The 19813-nt window shown below is 47.4% G+C and overlaps 1 protein-coding gene and 1 long non-coding RNA gene across 2 annotated transcripts in view; one reads left to right on the forward strand and one right to left on the reverse strand.

Annotated features, from left to right (window-relative positions):
* The window catches only part of THBS4 (thrombospondin 4), a 47556-nt gene extending 28124 nt beyond the window's left edge, over positions 1-19432 (forward strand). Inside the window, exons 8-22 of the mRNA XM_081088638.1 lie at positions 435-572; positions 3165-3233; positions 4085-4237; positions 7196-7300; positions 7897-8004; positions 8420-8579; positions 9582-9700; positions 10541-10593; positions 13069-13262; positions 14433-14611; positions 15216-15264; positions 15364-15560; positions 16158-16330; positions 18583-18722; positions 19215-19432. Coding sequence (XP_080944764.1) covers positions 435-572; positions 3165-3233; positions 4085-4237; positions 7196-7300; positions 7897-8004; positions 8420-8579; positions 9582-9700; positions 10541-10593; positions 13069-13262; positions 14433-14611; positions 15216-15264; positions 15364-15560; positions 16158-16330; positions 18583-18722; positions 19215-19276 — 1899 coding nt within the window. The 3' untranslated portion in view covers positions 19277-19432. The remainder of the gene's footprint in view (positions 1-434; positions 573-3164; positions 3234-4084; positions 4238-7195; positions 7301-7896; positions 8005-8419; positions 8580-9581; positions 9701-10540; positions 10594-13068; positions 13263-14432; positions 14612-15215; positions 15265-15363; positions 15561-16157; positions 16331-18582; positions 18723-19214) is intronic.
* On the reverse strand, positions 15000-19432 carry LOC308517485. The gene is made up of 3 exons (XR_013995831.1): positions 18538-19432; positions 16795-16864; positions 15000-15869 (listed from the first exon to the last, which is right to left on the reverse strand). It is a non-coding gene; the product is annotated as an uncharacterized lncRNA (long non-coding RNA).
* Positions 19433-19813: the final 381 nt, after the last annotated feature.

Below are 19813 nucleotides of genomic sequence, written 5' to 3' on the forward strand. Positions count from 1 at the left end.
ACGTCCAGCTGAGGAAACAGTTACCCTAGCTCTGTGTTTCCAAGGTCTTGTCTTTTGAGTAGTTGTGTTGGTTCAGTAACGCCCTTGGACTCACCTAACAGCCAGCCATCCAGTGGTCTGGGAGAGCTGTCCTTTCACTGATCTGTAAATCCCAAGTTAGATACCAGGGACTTGTCCCTGGGAAGTGGAGGGCTTAACATTAAGACCCTTTCCGGTTGGCTGTGCATTATTCTGTAACCCAGCAAAACAACTCCAGATTGTGTGGGTCAGGGATTCCGAGGGTAACTATGACATCGGAAGCCTTTATTTCCTTTTACCATTCTGATCACCAAAAACTGAGTTAAATGAATAAACAAGTTGTGCAGCTAGATAAATGGAAGTGTGAGAGTGTTTTCTCCATGGGACTAATGACTTTGAATGTTTTTTCTCTCCAGTGCAAATACCATCCCTGCTACCCGGGTGTGCGCTGCGTGAACTTAGCTCCCGGCTTCAGATGTGACGCCTGCCCGGTGGGCTTCACAGGGTCCATGGTGCAGGGTGTGGGGATCAGCTTTGCTAAGTCAAATAAACAGGTGGGCTGACGTTCATTTCTACCCTGATTGCCACCCGAGAAACCCTGGTTGGTTCCCACCTCCTTCTGTATAAGCCTTTACCTCCTTGAGCAGGCGATGCCATATCGAATCTCCCAGGGCCAGTGAGCAAATCAGGCATTCACTAACTCATTTCTGAGTATGTTTATAAAGTTTAGTAGGGAGGGAACTCTTAAATTGGGATGACAGAGCATCACTAGAGAAACAGTGAATGAGGTAGCTCTGAAGATGGCCATGATCAGAAGCTGTTTTAGAGATGAGAGGATTTCAAGAGTAGAAATAATTCCCTGAGAAAACCCACCCCCACTCCCACCTCCCCACCCGCCCCCCACCCCTGCTGCTTCTTATATAAGCTATAAATTGCCCTAAGCATTTGAATACTTTGTGACAGTCTCCATTTATTTCCAAATGCTCTGTATCCTGGTCATTATTTAACTGGCTGACTGTGAAATTCTTTTTGATGTTTTCAGCCCTTAAAAATGGTTGGTCTATAAATATATTTTACTACCTTAGGGAAGTTATTAGCTTTAAAGAAGGGCAGGTTCATTATCTCCTAGCTGCCTATCAAGGGATTCCAGAGGGCATCATTGTTTTAGAGTAGAAGAAGGGGCAAGCCAGACAGATAGGAATGACAACAGCCATTAGAGTGATGTCCCGGAGCTTTCCTTCCTCTCCTCCAAAAACAAAATCTCCAGAACTAAACCAAGGAAAATAGACGAAAAGAAATAGAAGGTGCTTTATGTAAGCTGTTCAGGAGCACTTCCCAGTAGATTTCCAGCAATGTGGTAGATTGAACTGAAGTAGAAGGGAGTCACCTTGATAAAATTTAACAGGAAATTTTAATGCATCACCAATATCAAAAGAAGTAATAAGAAATGTTCCCAGGTTCTAGAAACGAAGAGGGAACTCAAAACCAGAGCTATGGGTGGAAGCTAATGTCACAGCAGCTCATGGGAGGTAGCACTGGGTAGAGGTCCCAGGGGTGGGGGTCTGGGGTTTTAGCACCTACAAGGGTACAGAAGATGTAGTCTTGAACCATAGGAAGATCTAACAACCCTGAACAAAGCCAGGATCCTCAGAGAACTATGTTCCCCGTTACAAGGAGATGTGAAAACTTTCCAAGCCCCCCAAATCAACAAGGAAGCCGATGGCAGTTTGGGGGCAAGGTTAACACAAATGAAAACTGTCCACAACAAATCAAAGCTCCAAGCTTGTATCACATACAGTTGTGAGCTCCACACCTGTGTTACACATATAATACAGATATACAAGCCAAACATTAACACAAAAACCAGCTCTGCAGCAGTAAGATCCCCAGAGTCCTGGCTAATACCAAATGCTCATAAACAACAATGGTAATTTATATGAAGATGCTACCATGGGAAAATGTGATAAATATAAGTTCAAAAGGATAAAGAAAAAAGGAAGCAGTAGACACCATACTTAAATAATAGAGCAATGGGGGGGGGGGCGGGGGTACGCACATTTGAGAAATAGCCAAATAAAATTTATTCAGTGAAAAAGATAACCATTGGCATAAAAACTTAATAGACGAGCAAGACAACTAATAGGGAGTGTATAGATTTCAAAGGTAGAACTCAGGAAATCAGCCAGAATGCTGCACAGAGAAATAAAGATGTGGAAAATAAGAACGAGAGGTTGAGTCAACAGAAGAGATTAATGAGAAAGTCCAATATTTATTTAATTGTAGTTCTAATGAAAGAGTAGAAGGCTCTGGCTGGTTTGGCTCAGTGATTAGAGTGTCAGCCCATGGACTGAAGGGTCTCGGGTTCGAGTTCCAGTCAAGGGCATGTACCTGGGTTACAGGCTGAGCTGGGGAGTATGAGGGAGGCAACCAGTTGATGTGTCTCTCTCACGTAGATGTCTCTCTCCCACTCCCCCTCCTCCCTGCCTTCCACTCTCTCTACAATGGGTGGGGAACATCCGGCCTATGGGCTGTATAAGGCCATAGAATTCATTTGGTCTGGCCCTGCCAAGGCATTAGGGGTGAGTTAATTAAATGTTTGACCAAATATAGCAGGCTAATTTTTAAGTTGATAATTTTGTATGGCCCATGAATGAAAGATGTTATACTAGTAAATGTGAAAAATGGCCCTTGGCAGAAAAAAGGTTCCCCACCCCTACTCTAAATGATCAATGGAAAAAAATACCCTCTGGTAAGATTTAAAAAAAAAAAAAAAAAAAGGAAGAAGAAAAGAAAGAGTAGAAGGAATAGGAGCAGAGGGAAGCTGAGAATTTTCCAAAAATTCTGAGGTAGAAGTACATTGAGTCCCAAGCAGGAGAAAGGAAAAACTTCCTGACTAAAAGGGTTGTGGAACAGATTAATCAAACAAGTTGTCTTTTCTGAACCACTTTAAATACCAAGTAGGCAACTATCACTTGAAATTAGGTTAAGTACAGACTGACACAAACACAGGGAGATGGCTAAAATGGCACCCCGATTTCCATTCTGCCTGAAATTTCCTGTCTTCACTTCAGACAAGTATCAAAACACAGCAAAATTTATTTGCATTTCTACTAAAAGGAACGTCTCTTTAAATCCTTCTGCACTAGGTCTGCACTGATATTGATGAGTGTCGAAATGGAGCGTGTGTTCTCAACTCTATATGCACTAACACTTTGGTAAGTATTTTTCATGGCTGATGTGATCAAAGCAGACCAGTTATTAAACCAAGTGTATGTTTATGAATCATAACCCCAAAACACACATAGAACATATGGGCATAACTTATTTGATTGGCAAATGAGTTTGTGCTGAAAAACAGTTTTCAATATGTAAAGTAATTTCATAAGTATAATTTTATGACTGCCAAACTTGTTTTTTTACTCTTCTGCCAAAGTTGCAGTGTTGGGCTTTTTTTTTTTTTTTTTTTTAATATATTTTATTGATTTTTTTACAGAGAGGAAGGGAGAGGGATAGAGAGTTAGAATCATCGATGAGAGAGAAACACCTATCAGCTGCCTCCTGGGGATGTGCCCACAACCAAGGTACATGCCCTTGACCGGAATCGAACCTGGGACCCCCCAGTCCGATGCTCTGTCCACTGAACCAAACTGGTCAGGGCACAGTGTTGGGCTTTTAGATAAATATTAATGACAAATATTATCGTTTTTGTATTTTAATCAAACCATCTCCCTTGTCCCAGAGCAAACTCTAACTTCACCTCCCAGAACATGATGGAACGTTCAGCCCTTCTCCCTTCCCCCTCAGTCAGAGTGGTGGTTCACCATTTAGCCCTCTGACTCCTGTTCTATTCCTTCAGGCCGACAGGGCCTGCTGCAGCTTCCAATCTGGTGACGTCTTCCCCAATATTCCCGCCATCTTATAAGACATACATGTAAGCAGAGAGACAGCATGGATCTCCCTTAATCCAGGCACCATTAAGTACACGTGAAAGTAAACACAATCGCAGTACCTTTCTTTGCTCACAGTTCTGACTCCTGGTTCATCATCTTATCTTTGCTCCTTTCAGGGATCTTATCGCTGTGGGCCTTGTAAACCCGGGTACACTGGTGACCAGACGAGGGGATGCAAACCTGAGCGAAACTGCAGAAACCCAGAACTGAACCCTTGCAGTGTCAACGCGCAGTGCATCGAGGAGAGGCAGGGGGATGTGACGTGCGTGGTAAGTTGTTTGTCACTTGCTTTACCGTTTTACCTTCCTCTGTTTTAAACATCACCCCAGTTTCTACTTGCTTCAGGGCAAAAGTACTCAAACATGGAAACATTTCCATCAAGATCAACATAGAATGTAATAGTAGGAGGGTCAGCTGAGTTTGTGGGGAGCAATGGGAAGCTCCTCTAACCAGCAGCTGCCTCTTCTCTCCCTGTTGGCCATGGGTTGACACTGTCCCCTTGGGCAGCTCAGTGGTGGAGCCCCCTGCTCCCAAGCACCCTCTGTGGAAGGCCTGAGAAATGAGCAGCAGGAGGCCAAGGAGCCTCCTTCCCTCCCTTCCATCTACTGCCCTGGTGATTTATGTGTATAACTTATTAGCCTCCTGCTGTCATTTCTAACTGTCCTCACCCTTAAGACATCCCCTTTCAAAATCTGGCCCCAGGAGGTGGGTGGCAGGGGCGAGGTGATAGGCTGCTGTAAACCCTCAGAGGGAGACCGCCTGTCTCCCCCGGGGGAGGGGGAAGGTGGGGACAGAGCCATTCTCTGTGTCTACCTTCACCAGGTGCAGGAATAGCCCAGTGGAGGTCACTCGCCTTCCTGTGTTTCCCAACCCTGGAGCCGATCCGGGGAGAAGGTGGCTGAGGAGGGCAGGGCAGTCTCAGCCTGACGTGAGTCTCGTGCCACGCTGGTGTCCTGGGCCCTTGGCGAGGAGGCTTGTTCCTGTCATCCACTCCCAAACCTCAGGCTCCAGAGTCTTAGGGATTCTAGGCACTGAGACATCAGCCATGTTCAGCCACTCACCTCCTCCCTTTGCAGTGAGCCAGGCCCTGGCAGGCGACCCTGAGTCTGACATTCACAGGTTCACAGTGAGCACGTCCGAGGGGCAGGATGGATCTCGGAGACTTCTTCCCTCTTCGCTATTCCTCAAACTTGACTTCCTTGAGCCCCCAAAATTTTCTACCACTTTTCAAATAGGAGAAATGAGAAGATTCAAAACTAAGTTGAAGAAATAAATATGATGCCATCAGCTCTCTCTGGCAATACAAAGTGCTGATGAAGGAACAAGCCGGGTCAGGGGGAAAACCAGTTTCCCCAATTCCTACTGATTGGGCACGATTATCATCATCGAGAGGGAAGTGTATATCTATATTTAAATCCTCGTTTTCTGTGAACAAATTAACAATTTCCCTGGGATGGTGGGTGATTGGGCTCTTAATATGTTTTTGAATTTGTAATAAGGCACAATGACAGATGGTAAAAGATTAATACACTTGGTGTGACTACTAAAATAATTTAATCTGCCAGAAAATAGCTCATTAAAAATATATTTGTTCCTAGAGGAAATTTCTTCTTCATTAAAATGAGTCAAGGACCATACCCCATAACTGAGCTTTTCAGGCCTTCTGAAGGCCCCACGGAAGCAACTGAGCAGACATAGGGGAGCTGCGGGAGGGGGTTTTTGGAAACCTGCCTTAAATCTCTGGTCGCAGAAGGAGAGTGCAGATGATTGAGAACAGGCCGGCTGCCGCTTAGGCAGTCACTGGTCTTAAATCACCTTATTTTGATTAGCGAGGCCAGGAAATGTAGCATTTACTCATGTGAAGTTTCTTTTCCCTTGGCCCTGACGCTGTTCCTCAGACTCTTTTTCCTCTCCCTGCCCCTCTAGCTCCCGGTGGTTTTCCAGGCCCCTTCTCCCATGTTCTTCTGTCTGCCCCTCCCATGGGCGCCCAGCCTGCTCCTGGGCTGAGCTCCCAGGTACCATCTCATACCCAGGACACCACTTACGGAATGATTTCTTCTCTCCTTGGTTTGACTATGGACTATCAGAGGAAGAACTCAAAGTGCCCGTTAACCAAATATACAGGGCAGAAGACCCTGGGCTTGGGTTCAAGTCCCAGCTCTGAGGCCCTGAGCAAGGGACCGAACCACTCTGAGCCTGGTTGCTGCTTGTGTGAATGGGATAACAGAGACCTTGCAGCAACATCATAACAATTGGAGACAGTGGCTGTGGGGTCTGGTATGGAAGGACTGGCGTTTCAGTGCCCGTTCTGCTGACAGGGAGGCTTGCTCTCGGCGGCTGGTGGAGGCCGGGATACTTGGGTAGACTTTTCCAGGGAAGGAGTGAACGACACACAGACCCAGCACTGTGCCTCTGGAAACCTCCTGGTAAAAGGGTATAAGCAGAGGCCAGGCACCTCAGGAGGTCCCTCCTCTGGTGGAAACTGATCTGGAAGACTTAGATTCAGAGAGAGGACTGTGGTTCACGAAGGATAAGGAAAGCGCCACGTTTCCCCTGAGAAAGGAAATTGGACAATCATATGGAGAACTTTGGACAGTAACTCAAAATTACAGACACCTTGAACCAGGAATTTCTCACTAAGAAACCAGTGTAGAACAGCACGCATACTAGAGTTACTCGTTGCAGCATAATTTTCCATCTAAAAAAGTGTTTAAAACCTAACACCCACCAGTAGAGCACTGGTTGAATTGATTGAGGCACATGCATACCACCTTATGTATGAGGTATCTGTTGCCATTCTTAAAAAAGACAACTCTACATGAAGTGGTACAGAAAGAGCTCCGAGATATAATGTTAACTTTTAAAAAATCAAGATGCAGAATGGCATATATATATATATTTTACCAGTTGTGTGAGGGGATAGAGGAAAGGAATGATGTACATTTGCTTGTCTGTGCGTAGCCTGTCTCTCAGCATGCGTTTGGGAACCGATTACCTTGCTTGCCTGAGCTAAGGGAACAGGAGGGGAAGTTACACTGTAGCCCCTTTGCACCTATTGAATTTTGAACCATTAGACGATTGAAAAAACAATTTAATCGTTTTAAAATCCTTCCCAACAAGGCTGTCTGGCTCTGGGCCCCACTCTGGGGAGGTGCACACGGGAGCAGAGGCTCTTGTCAGCCACCAGGCTCTGCTTCCCAGGCCTCTGACAGGCTTTCCCTTCACAGTGCGGAGTCGGATGGGCTGGCGATGGCTACTTCTGTGGGAAGGATGTGGACATTGACAGTTACCCAGACGAAGAACTGCCATGCTCTGCAAGGAACTGCAAGAAGGTACGCGGGGCAAATAGGAATCAATCTCTCAATCTCAATCAATCTCAATCTCTCTCTCTCTCTCTCTCTCTCTCTCTCTCTCTCTCTCTCTCTCTCTCTCCATGACTAATACAGGGGAGAGGTTCTGTCGGTTCCATTGAAATTTGCATTGTTACAGGAGCTACTTCTCAGCTGTAACAAAACAGCGATCAGTAATAAAGTCAGGCAGCCACAGTTGTCCTGAGATTTAGTTTAAAACATGTAGACAGGTGGTGTGGGAAACAGGGAGACATTGGTAAAAGGGTACAGACCTTCAGTTATAAGATAAATAAGGTCAGAGGATCTAAGGTTTAATATAGTGACTATAGTTGGTCACACTATTATAGAGTTGAAATTTGCTGAGAGAGTAGAACTTAAATGTTCTCAGCAAAAGAAGGGGGAAATATGTGAGGTGACGGATCTGTTAATTAATTCAATGGGGGAATCCTTTCACAATATGTACATATGCAAATCATCACACTGAACACTTTAAATATCTTCAATTGTGTCAATTATCCTCAATAAAGCTTTAAAAAAGACATATGTAGATGTCTTTCTGAGCTGTGTTTCCCCCTTAGGACAACTGCAAGTACGTGCCAAACTCTGGCCAAGAAGATGCAGACGGAGATGGCATTGGCGATGCTTGTGATGAGGATGCTGACGGCGACGGGATCCTGAATGAGCAGGTACCTGCTTTGTGGGGAGGGCCTGTGAATTGCCACATGCCACGGATGATGGAAGAGAGCCCTTGAAGTGAACTATTTCTATTAATCATCCCAAATGTTAGTTTCCATGCTGCATTCCCACAGCACTGCAACTTTTTATTCTAAGATCATCAAATGTTTAAAATATAAAACTGACAAAGTTGGGCCTCCTGAGTTCTGACAGCTCATGACCACCTGAGCCCCTCTAGCCTAATCTCACAGGCTGTAGGGTGCCTATGAGGTTGGATTATGAGTTTAATGATACCCAAACCATAACATGGAAATTAACCATGGGAAACCTCATGTCCCTTTAGTCCCCAGCATCCACCACAGAACCAAGTACACGGTAGGGAAGCAGTAACAGTCGGAGTGAGTGTTCGGTCTTCTGATCCTGTAGGATAACTGTGTCCTGACTCACAACGTGGACCAAAGAAACAGCGACCAAGATATCTTTGGGGATGCCTGTGACAACTGCCGGGATGTCCTAAATAATGACCAGAAAGACACTGATGGGGATGGAAGAGGGGACGCCTGCGATGATGACATGGATGGAGATGGTGGGTTTGGCTCGTTTTGTATCGTATTTGGGACTATGGTCCTTTTGCCCTGTTGTCTTTGAGGAGCAGGAAGAGAATTTCTGACTAGGAGGGCCTTCCTAGTGGTGGTTCCATGCAGCCTGCATCTGGGGACCCAAAGTCCACTTGTGTCTGTGGGAGGAGACTCCACAGCCCACGCCACTATTTAAGAACCTGGGTGTTTCTGGAACTCTGTATCATTGCCGGAAACCTTGTAGGAAGTACTTCTAGCAGTGTCTTGTCAGGGCTGTGTCTTTGTAGGGCAGGGGTAGGGAACCTCCAGCCCACAGGCTGTTTAAGGCCTGTTAAATAATTTAGGCTGACCCTGCCGAGGCATTAGGGGTGAGTTAATTAAATGTTTGACCAAATATAGCAGGATAAATTTTTTTGTTGTTCTTAATTCTCACCCTAGGATATTTTTCTATTGATTTTGAGAGAGAGTGAAAGGGAGCGGGAGAGACAGAGAAACATCGATGTAAGGGACACACATCAATTAGTTGCCTCCTGCACATGCCCCTCACCGGGGCCGGGGATTGAGCCTGCAACCAAAATATGTGCCTTTGACTGGAATCAAACCCAGAACCCTTCCATCCCAGGGCTGATGCTGTATCTACTGAGCAAAACTGGCTAGGGCTAGCAGGCTGATTTTTAAGTTGATATTTTGTGTGGCTGAGGGATGTTATGAATATCCAAATGGCCCTTGGCAGAAAAAGGTTGACCACCCCTGTTGTAGGGTATCTGTCTTCCAGATTATACCTTTCCCCACTCCCCACTGTCCTACACACACGCACACACACACACACGCCATCCTTTGACCTTACCTCCAGATAGCTGCTGGGACAGTGGTGGCTCTCTGAGGATGGCCCAGGCAGAAGTCACTCACCACATACCTGTGAGGGCCTGATCTCTGCAGCCCCCAGAAGTGTGTGCTCCAGACCCGTCTGTGCTGTTCACCTGACTCAGAGAAGCGTTCCTTTCTCGTAGGAATAAAAAACATTCTGGACAACTGCCAGAAAGTTCCCAATCGTGACCAACAGGACAGGGATGGCGATGGCGTGGGGGATGCCTGTGACAGTTGTCCTGATGTCAGCAACCCTAACCAGGTCAGTGGAACATAGGGGAACTTGAACTCTTGGCTGAACGCCTCTATGCAAAGATGCCTGTAAGACCAGTGTCTCGAACAATCAGCAGAGCCCAGCAGCTCATTTCTTTGCTGTTGCCATATGCCTACCAGAGCAGAAGTTGCATACTTGGGCCTGGAGGGGATAGGAAGACCATTACAGGAGATCTCGGCCCCTCTGGACTAATCTCACAGGCTGTAGGTGCCTATGAGGTTGGATTATGAGTTTAATGACACCCAAACCATAACTTGCAAATTATCCTTGGGAAACTTCGTGTCCCTTTAGTCCCCAAACCCTTGCACCGACTGTGTATGGACATTTCAGATTATGTTCAGTCAGTGACGTGCTGTTTCCCTTCCCACTCCTCCTTCCTGTCTGGATAATTGGGGGTGATGTGTCATGTATTTTAAAGCCTGAGAGAGGGGAGTCATTGTTGCCCTCTGTGACTCGCTTTCACTCTGGCTCAATTCCAAACTGCACAAGCAAAGCAAAGCCGGTTTGCCTTGTCCCTGTGCCTATGGTGGCTCCCTTCCGACCCGTGCCAGGGCTCCGCGTCCCCACCTGCCATCGGGCGGCCCTGGTGCCCTTTCTGATCAGCTCATCTGGTGTGTAGGCAGCCCATCCGTGGAGCCTGATATTTTGGAAGCTTTTCTTGAAAATTGTGCCGACACCAATATGGTGTTGTCCTTTTGCAGTTTTGCACTGTCCTGATTCCAGAGAAATAATCCTGAGACCCAGTGATGATGGGCCGGGTCTGCCTTCTCTGGAACATTCTGTGCACACAGGCCCAGGGATAAATAACATGTTCTGTTCTCTTTGCAGTCTGATGTGGACAACGATCTGGTTGGGGACTCCTGTGACACCAATCAGGACAGGTATGGTGCCTCTCCCAGCTGCACAGGGCCAGAGGAAACATCTGGAGAGTTTCATCCTTCAGAGCTTTCTGCTGCTTTGGGATCTCTCTGGGTCGATGGAGCTGCCAGTGGGACAGTAGCCCTGACCCTGACACCTCACCTCCTTGAAAGTTCTGTATTTTGGCGGGGGGGGCGGGGGGGGAGGAGATGGTATCAGGAGTGCCACTAGGCACTCTAGCAAGGGAAAGTTTATTACGGGAGAGGCAGTCTAGTATCATACTTCAGAGATGGGCTCCAGAGTGACACAGCTAGATATAATCCCAACCCTTCACTTATAAACTTAGGCAAGTTACCTAATCTCTTGCACCCCAATTTTCTCATCTATACTAGTAAAATGGGGATGACAATAGCATGTAGCTCATAGGACTACTATGATGATTACTTTGCGAAAAGTGCACATTACAGTTTCTGTTACATAGACAGCACTCAATAGATATTAGTTCTTCTATTATATTCTCTTGGCTCTGGAGAGCTTCACCCACACCCCAAAACAGAAAGCTGTCTGTTTGCTGCGGGACCACTGTGTTTGTTTGTTTGTTGTTGTTTTCATCGTCCTTGGAATTTTTCATTCCACTTCTCATATTTGAGTGGAACTATTCAATGTAGATGAATTTTGTCAACCCTGTTGGCCCCACATGGTTAGAGTTCTAGGTCAAGGGCTGGAGCAGATGCTGCAGAGACATCACCAAAAATGCAGACATGTGCAGCTCTGCCCTAGCGCTCCTGCAGAAGCAGGCTCTAAACCCTCCCAATCTCCACGGGAAGCATGGCACAGGCGGCAGGGCGGGGATTAGGCAGGGAGAGGACTCCAAAAGGCAGAGCAGGAGGAAACATAGCTTCCCTTCTCAACCTCTCCCCAGAGGTTGCCCTACAGGTGGACATTGCTCAGGGTCAGTTCCTGTAAAGCCCCATCTTCGCCCTGTGCTCAACGTCCTTGCTGCACAGTACACACTGGCTACCTGAACTTAAACGTACTGCTCAGTCTCTGAGTCTCAACTTCTCCATCTGCAAAGGAGAGATAATTGTCTCTCGAAGATTGTGGTGAAATGAGAATGTAGGTAAAGCTCCCGACACAGTGCTGGTCCTCAGGTGCCCTGCGGAAAAGGTAGCTGTTGTTATCACAGCATGAGGAGAGGCAAGTCAGAGACAGCCTGACATAGGAAGTGTCCGCTTTTCGGTGGAAGGTGCAACTGGTACCCTGATAACTTCCCTAAATGATGTCAAGAATGTTCCCTGTTGCAGGTCATCCTGCACTCTGAGTGCCATCTAAAAAATTTCTAGAATATCCTGTCCCATCAGCCTCTAGATATTTGCATAAACTAAATGACTCATTCTGCTACATTTTAATCCCCACAATTCTGAACCTTGGGGAGGAGGCTGGGAACATTTTTGCATGAAAATGTTCAGGGCTACATAGAATGGCTGCTAATGGAAATAGTCTGTCTTATGATTTTAAAAGCAGCCCTGCTGCCTGCACGGGAATTCCACCGTGTGAGCTGTGTCATCTCCTGGTTGCCCAGGTTGGCCTCACTTTCTTTGGGTCTCAGCTGGGAAGCCTGGCCTGAAGGCCATAGACTGGCCCCTGGCTTCCCTCCCCTGTCCCATCCTGGATGAGATAGGAACAGTTCCCAGCCCAAGGCAGGCCCTGGGTGGAGCCAGGTGAAAGGAGTTATGTGCTCTGATCCAAGATAGCCATGGGGTGTCTCTGTCCAGCAGGGAAAGCTCGGGACAGGGCACTAGGCCTGGAAGGGAGGTCAGGTGGGCAGAGAGAGAGGACTCTGAGAAGTGCTGTAGACCAGGACTGAGCCGAGCCCCATGCTCCCCTCTCAGGAAGGGGCTCCCTATTTCCTTTGCCACATCTGATCCTTCTTGGGTCTACTGGCCAGGGACTGTGGAGAGTAATAGAAAGGAAAACGTTGTAGGGCTCCCTAAGACCAAGTACTTAGAAGAGTTTTTTTCCTATGTTAAACTTGAATGTGGAAAATCTTAATCATTTAATCTTCATAACAGCCTTATGAAGGAGGCTCTGTTATTCCCGTTTTACAGATGGGGCACTGAGCCATAGAGGGGTCCAGTACCCTGCCTGGGGCCAACATGCTGCTAAGGAGCTGAGCAGTCTGGCTCCACCACCTCTCACTCTGTTCCCTTGGCACATTCTCTCAGTCCTGGATCAGCTAGTAGCCTCCAGGAACTGATAGGAGCATCTCAGCACAAGATCACAAACTTGACCCTTATTTCTTGCCTAGGAAGTGACCTATTATTTCCTCAGTGGAGGAGGTGGGAAATGGTCTCTGAGGCCTACAGGCAGCCTTATCTAAGGACACATGTGTCTGATCAAAGACCAGGCCTGGCTAAAACCCCCAACCCAGACTCTCCCTCCTGAGAGCTGGACCCTCGCTGCCCTGTGACTCCAACTGCCTTTCTTTTCTCCCACAGTGACGGAGACGGGCACCAGGACAGCACAGACAACTGCCCCACCGTCATTAACAGTTCCCAGCTGGACACTGATAAGGACGGAATCGGTGACGAGTGTGATGATGATGATGACAATGACGGCATTCCAGACCTGGTGCCCCCTGGACCGGACAACTGCCGGCTGGTTCCCAACCCGGCCCAGGAGGACAGCAACAGTAAGTGGGCTCAGCCCAGGACTGCATGGGACTCCGGGCTCCCTTCGGCCAGGCACAAGGTGGCACACCTCTCCCAGGACACCAGCTTCTCTGAGTAGCCACAGCTTGTGTGGACAGTAGATGTCTGGTAGATACCATTCTCCAACTGTCAGAGAAAAGCTGCTATGCAATTCTGAGGAGCCCTAGGAGGAGAGCACGTGGGCAGGGAGCAGCCACATGCTCCCGCTCAAGGAGCCTGGAAAGCTGCTCTGCCATCTCACTCCCCTCACCAGGAGTCACAGAAAAGGAGGAGAGAGAGAAGGCACAGCAGCCAATGGCTTAGGTGGGGTCACAAACTCAGATGTCTGCAAGGACCAAGCCAATAAGGAAAGGTGTGCACCAAGCCAGAAATGAGACAGCGGTGAGGACTGTGGTGAGCCATGAGGGCCCACCCATCCACAGCCATGCAGATTCCAATATTTTAGTACCATCATCTGAACAAAACATACTTTGGGCCAGATTCAGCCTCAGAACCACTGTGGTCTTAGAGATACATGTTGGTGACAACTTCCATGCTTTTTATACGTTATAGTGTAGAGAGTTGTGTAGTAAGTTCTAGAGCAGTGATGGCGAACCTATGACACGCGTGTCAGGTGACACGTGAACTCATTTTTTTTGTTGATTTTTCTTTGTTAAATGGCATATAAATATCAAAAATATAAGTCTTTGTTTTACTATGGTTGCAAATATCAAAAAATTTCTGTATGTGACATGGCACCAGAGTTAAGTTAGGGTTTTTCAAAAGGCTGACACGCCGAGCTCAAAAGGTTCGCCATCACTGGTCTATAGGCATTTGCTTATGTAGAGTCAGGCTTAAGACCCACCAGGTGGTTAACCCCACTGTTTCAGAGGACACCCAGGGTTTCTTGTGAGGCCCATTTTGAACAATTCCCCTTCACTGAGTCCCCAGGTACTTCTTTTGGTCACATACAGAGGGTTCACCAGGACTGCAGGGTGGGCCGGGGCAGGCTCAGACGTGACTCATGTCAAGGCCTCCTTTCCCCACTGGTTGGAAGCCCTGCCCTGGGGTGACCTTGGGCTCGCTTCTGTTCCGTATCCAGCCCCCCTTCTCTTCAGGAGTGATGGTGGGTGCAGGCCTTACAAGTTCCCCCCCTCTTCCAACCCACTCAGGTGACGGCGTGGGAGACCTCTGTGAGACAGACTTTGACCAGGACAAGGTCATCGATCGGATCGACGTCTGCCCGGAGAATGCTGAGGTCACCCTGACCGACTTCAGGGCCTACCAGACCGTGGTCCTGGACCCTGAAGGGGACGCCCAGATTGATCCCAACTGGGTGGTCCTGAACCAGGTGGGTCACATGGTTGCCAATGTCTCAGCTTTGCCTGAACACAGACACAGGCCCCCTGAGAGTGGTAAGTAATGTTCAGAGAGTGCTGACTGTGAGTCAGGCACATTCCACGTCACAGTTACTCCTACAGTAGCCCTATGACAAAGCGCTTTCACTGGCCCCATTGTACAGATGATGAGATCAAGGCTTGTAAAGCTTAATGATCGCTCGTGATAGCACTGCAGCTAAGAGGCTGAGATTGCTGAATGGGGACCTAGGCAGTCTGACCCCACAGCCAAGCTCCTGATTTCTCCAGGAGACTGCCTCCCCGTGTAACTAAGAAGGAAGGCACATGGAGGCTTAGAATTTCCAACACCACCCAGCAAGACATTCATTAGAAGTGTATGTTCTCCAATTACGGCTTTATTGAGTCAGCTTAAGTGGCAGTTTTAGCAAAATTATTTCTATTCGGCTTTGAGCCCAAACAAGGAAGAACAACCCCTCGGATAATGCAGTCTTTACATGGAGGTCAGACGTCGCTGAGCGCTCACCCACGATGCCTGAGGTTCAGGGCTCACTCTGCCCCTTTGAAGAATGCTCCTCACTCCTCCAACTCTCTCCGCAGGGCATGGAGATTGTGCAGACCATGAACAGCGACCCTGGGCTGGCAGTCGGTATGTCCAGGGCCTTCAGTACCACTTGTGTAGAATTCATTCTTCCCAGCTACCCGTGTGGCCTTGTCTGCTTTTCTAATTATATTCTGATCTCTACAGGATACACAGCTTTTAATGGAGTGGACTTTGAAGGGACCTTCCACGTCAATACCCAGACGGATGATGACTATGCGGGCTTCATCTTTGGTTACCAGGACAGCTCCAGCTTCTACGTGGTCATGTGGAAGCAGACGGAGCAGACGTACTGGCAGGCCACCCCATTCCGGGCTGTCGCAGAACCTGGCATTCAGCTTAAGGTACGGGTGAAGTCACTCATGTCAATTCTGTGCCCTCGCCCTCCTTTTAAATTCCATCGTCTCCCATGTGGCAATGGTTGCATTCTTGCTAGTGTTCAAGTCAGAGAACAGTAGAGTCAACCCAGGTCCTTGCCTTCATTCCTATGTACAAGCTACCTTCTGGGTGGCTCTAGTGGTGAGACCATCAGTCCTAGTAGGATCCAAGAGGTGGAGAAGATTTGGGGGTACATCTCAGGCACACTGTTGGAAACTGTTTCCTCGATGGGGCCAACTTTATACAGGAGGGCTGAGAGCTGCCTCTCCCTCCTGCTGGAGAAAAGGCGTATTTCAGAACCTTCTTGGAGCAAATGTGGGGAGCAGTGGATATATAGCAGGAAAAATATGGGATGGGTTAGTGGAATATTAGCAAGTGCTGGTTATCAAAGGGCTAGGATCACCTCAGTAGAAATGGCATCTTCAGAATTTATGCTTTTGTCCAAATCCAAGGCAGCCAGATTGTAACCATGAACTAGCTCCCTGCCTCATCACCACCCCCACAGATCCAGGGAGAGTGGCCTGTGTGTTCTGTTCTAAAACCCTGCTCCTGTCATTGTCCAGGCTGTTAAGTCTCAGACAGGTCCAGGGGAGCATCTCCGAAATTCCCTGTGGCACACTGGGGACACCAGCGACCAGGTCAGGCTGCTGTGGAAGGACTCCAGGAACGTGGGCTGGAAGGACAAGGTGTCCTACCGCTGGTTCCTGCAGCACAGGCCCCAGGTGGGCTACATCAGGTAGGCGGACGACCCATCTCACCTTGCGCCGGACGCAAAGCACACCCTCATTCTGCATTGCAGGCCAGGGTTTGAGACCTTGGGCTATGGCTCACAAAAAGAGGGGGGAGGAAGACTCAGGCTGACCCGTGTGGCTGAGTCTCCATCCACACGTCCCGTGATCCCCTGCGCCGTGTGATCACTTACTCATGAATATTTCACACTGCAGTGAATCCCTTAGAGTCTGTCTTTCCTCCTGGACATAAGCTCCACGAGGGCTGTGCCTGTGTCTTATTTCATCTTGGTCTGCCAGCACCTGGCACAGTGCCTGGCATGTTCCACACGCGGCATGCACCAGTCTTCATGTAAGTCACTGTAATCTGCCTTATTTCCCTATAGGGCTATTTTTAAAACAAACTAAAAACTGTTCTCAGAAGCTAGGATGGCTTAGGACTACAGCTGTGGAATTCAGACAGTGTACTCACTTTCTCGTTCCTCCAGCTTATGCAGTGTGTTTACGAAGTAGCATGGATTACAGTCTCCTGATACGGCAGCCTAGTGGGGAAAAGGAAATCATGAGGCTAATTCTTCGAGACCTCACATAGAATGTCCTGTTTGTCTCACAGTAACATGGTCTTGTTCTCAGCCCTCTTAAGTCCAAGGCCCCTTTTTTATAACACATTTTTAACCCCCTCTTCTGTCTCAAATGGAATCATAGAAAACTAAGAATACTTTATAACCAAATCATGTAAATGCTTGCACCTAACCACACCAAAACACACAATGAAAAAGAGACTTGCACCCATCCCTAGGATCACTGTGAAGGTAACGTTCTAATAACATGGAGTATTGTGATGGTGACTTCAATATTATAATGGTGTTGCCAACAGGAATGTGAATTTCTAAAATGGTGAACAGCCTCTTTTTTAATCTTAATTTTTCAATTACAGTTGACATTCAATATTATATAGCATAGTATAACATAGGTGTATGTATAGTGGTTAGACATTTCTATAATTTACGAAGGGAGCTGCGCCATAAGCCTAGTACCCAGTTGACACCATACATGGTTATTACAATATTATTGATGATATTCCCTATTTTGTACTTTACATCCTTGTGACTACTAGTATTTTGTAACTGTAACTACTCTCCACCTTGGATCTATACTTCTTAATCCCTTCGTCTTTTTGTCCCACAAACATCAGTTTATTCTGTATCCATGAGTTTGGTTTTTTGCTTGTTTTTTTAATATATTTTTATTGATTTCAGAGAAGGGAGGAGAGAAACATCAATGATGAATCATTGATCGGTTGCCTCCTGCATGCTCCTTACTGGGGATTGAGCCCGCAATCTGGGCATGTGCCCTTGACCAGAATCAAACCCGGGACCCTTCAGTCCACAGGTCGACGCTCTATCCACTGAGCCAAACCAGCTAGGGCCATGAGTTTGTTTTTGAACAGCTTTTTTTTTTTTTACTCAACAGTTTCTCAACTTACCCTGGAAAATTCAGTGCACACAGGGCAGGCAAAAAGTAGGTTTACAGTTGTGAGTGCACAAAACAGTTTATCCTTCTATTATTAATTATTAGTAACTGTAAACCAACTTTTGCCCATCCCTGTATCAAAACAGGGCAGAGAATACATGTTCACAAGTAAAAGGAAGTTAGAATCTAGGCCCCGGTAATGATTAAACAGGCTCCTCACCTACCTACGTGTCCTCTAGAATGAAGGACAAGTGTTGATTGCTCTCTCCAGGGCCTTGTAAGCCACCCAGCAACCCTGGCTTCATTAATGCCACAGTGACAGCCAAATTTCTAAAGCCCTGCTGTAGGGAGTGTCGCTCCTAATGAAAGTCATTGCTCCGAGGTGCCACCAAACGAAATAAATCAGACCTAAGGAAAAGCAGCTTTTCTTAGGCATGGCAACTAGCCAAGGTAACTGTCAGAACAATGCAGCCACAGAACTTCTTGGTCCTGGGTCATATTGTGGTTGCTCTGTAACTGACTAACAAGTACCCATTGAGTGGGACTCTGTGCCCAGTGTCTTGTTAGGCCTTTGGGGAGACAAGTTGGGAAGACATGGTCCCTGAACTCCTGGAACTTCCCATCTAGTAGGGAAGGGGGAACAGCGAGGGCACAATCCAAGTCTGTGAAAAACAGAATAGGAAACAGAGCAAAGATGCGCCTGTCCAAGAAGTGGGAGCCTCAGGATGGGCACATCACCTACCTTGGTTTGAGCCTCACGGGTCTGCTCGGGCTGTGTTGTCCGCAGGGTGCGATTCTATGAAGGCTCCGAGTTGGTGGCTGACTCTGGAGTCACCATAGACACCACCATGCGAGGAGGCCGGCTCGGCGTCTTCTGCTTCTCCCAGGAAAACATCATTTGGTCCAACCTTAAGTATCGCTGCAATGGTAACGTACATTCTTGTTACTGCACAATGTCACTAGAAGTAATCAATTAATGCCACCTCATTTCTATAGCACACTTTCCTCCCCGAAGCCCAGCATTTACGCCACATATTCATTAAAACCTGGTCGTCCCTGTAGCTGAAGTAAAAGGTAGATCTCATTTTTCCTGTTTGATAGATGAGGACATTGAGACCCATGGAATTTAACTTCTTGGCATAGGGTTTGAGGTTTAATTTTCAGGCAGCCTTTATTTGCATACAGCTCTAACATAATCAGACTCAGCATTTACTCTGCCTGCTGATTTCCTTTCAGCCTGTGAATGAGCCCTCCTGGGCTTGGAGGCAATGGTCCCCCAAAGAGCCTGAAGTAGGAAATGGTTGCTGGGCTGCTGGACAGGCTGACAGTGCCCCCTACAGGCTGCCTGCGCTGGGTGGGATGGAGCAGCATTCCTGTGTAAGGACCCGCTCTAACCCCTGTGCCTGTTTTTGTTCGCAGACACCATCCCAGAGGACTTCCAAGAGTTCCAAACCCAGAATTTTGATCGCCTGGATAAGTAAACCCAAGGAGCAATTCATAACTGCTTTTCCAAACACTAAAGCCATATTTTTTTTAACTTCCTACAACTTTCTTTATATACACTGTGGCTTTCTTTTACCTCCCCAAATGTATCAAACTTTTTATATGAGCGTAGCAATAAAGAAGAGATGATTTCTAAAAACTGTGTCACTCAGGCATCACTTACACACCATCAAAGCCTCGGCCACAGCTGTGTTGTCCTGAGGCATCCACCTTGAACCTGCAGGGGGATCTTTGTTCCTCAGACCAGGTCAGTCAACAAGACTGAGCATGTGCAGGAAACAAGGCCCAGGCCAAAGGTCTCATCTTCGGTCACTCCAGTTGGCATCACACAAAAACCTAACAGTTCCATGCTCACCTCAGCAGCCTCCTTACCTGGAAACGTGTTCAGAGACACCTTCCCTATGAAGATTCTTCCTGACCTGTCCTGGGGCTTAATTCTTCCTGATACCCTCCTCCACTCACATCTCCACAGGGACTTCTATCCCCGCAGGGGCAGCAGTTATGCTTATTTATAT

The sequence above is a fragment of the Myotis nattereri genome (assembly GCF_964212035.1).
Source record: "Myotis nattereri genome assembly, chromosome: 4".
Lineage (NCBI taxonomy): Eukaryota > Metazoa > Chordata > Mammalia > Chiroptera > Vespertilionidae > Myotis > Myotis nattereri.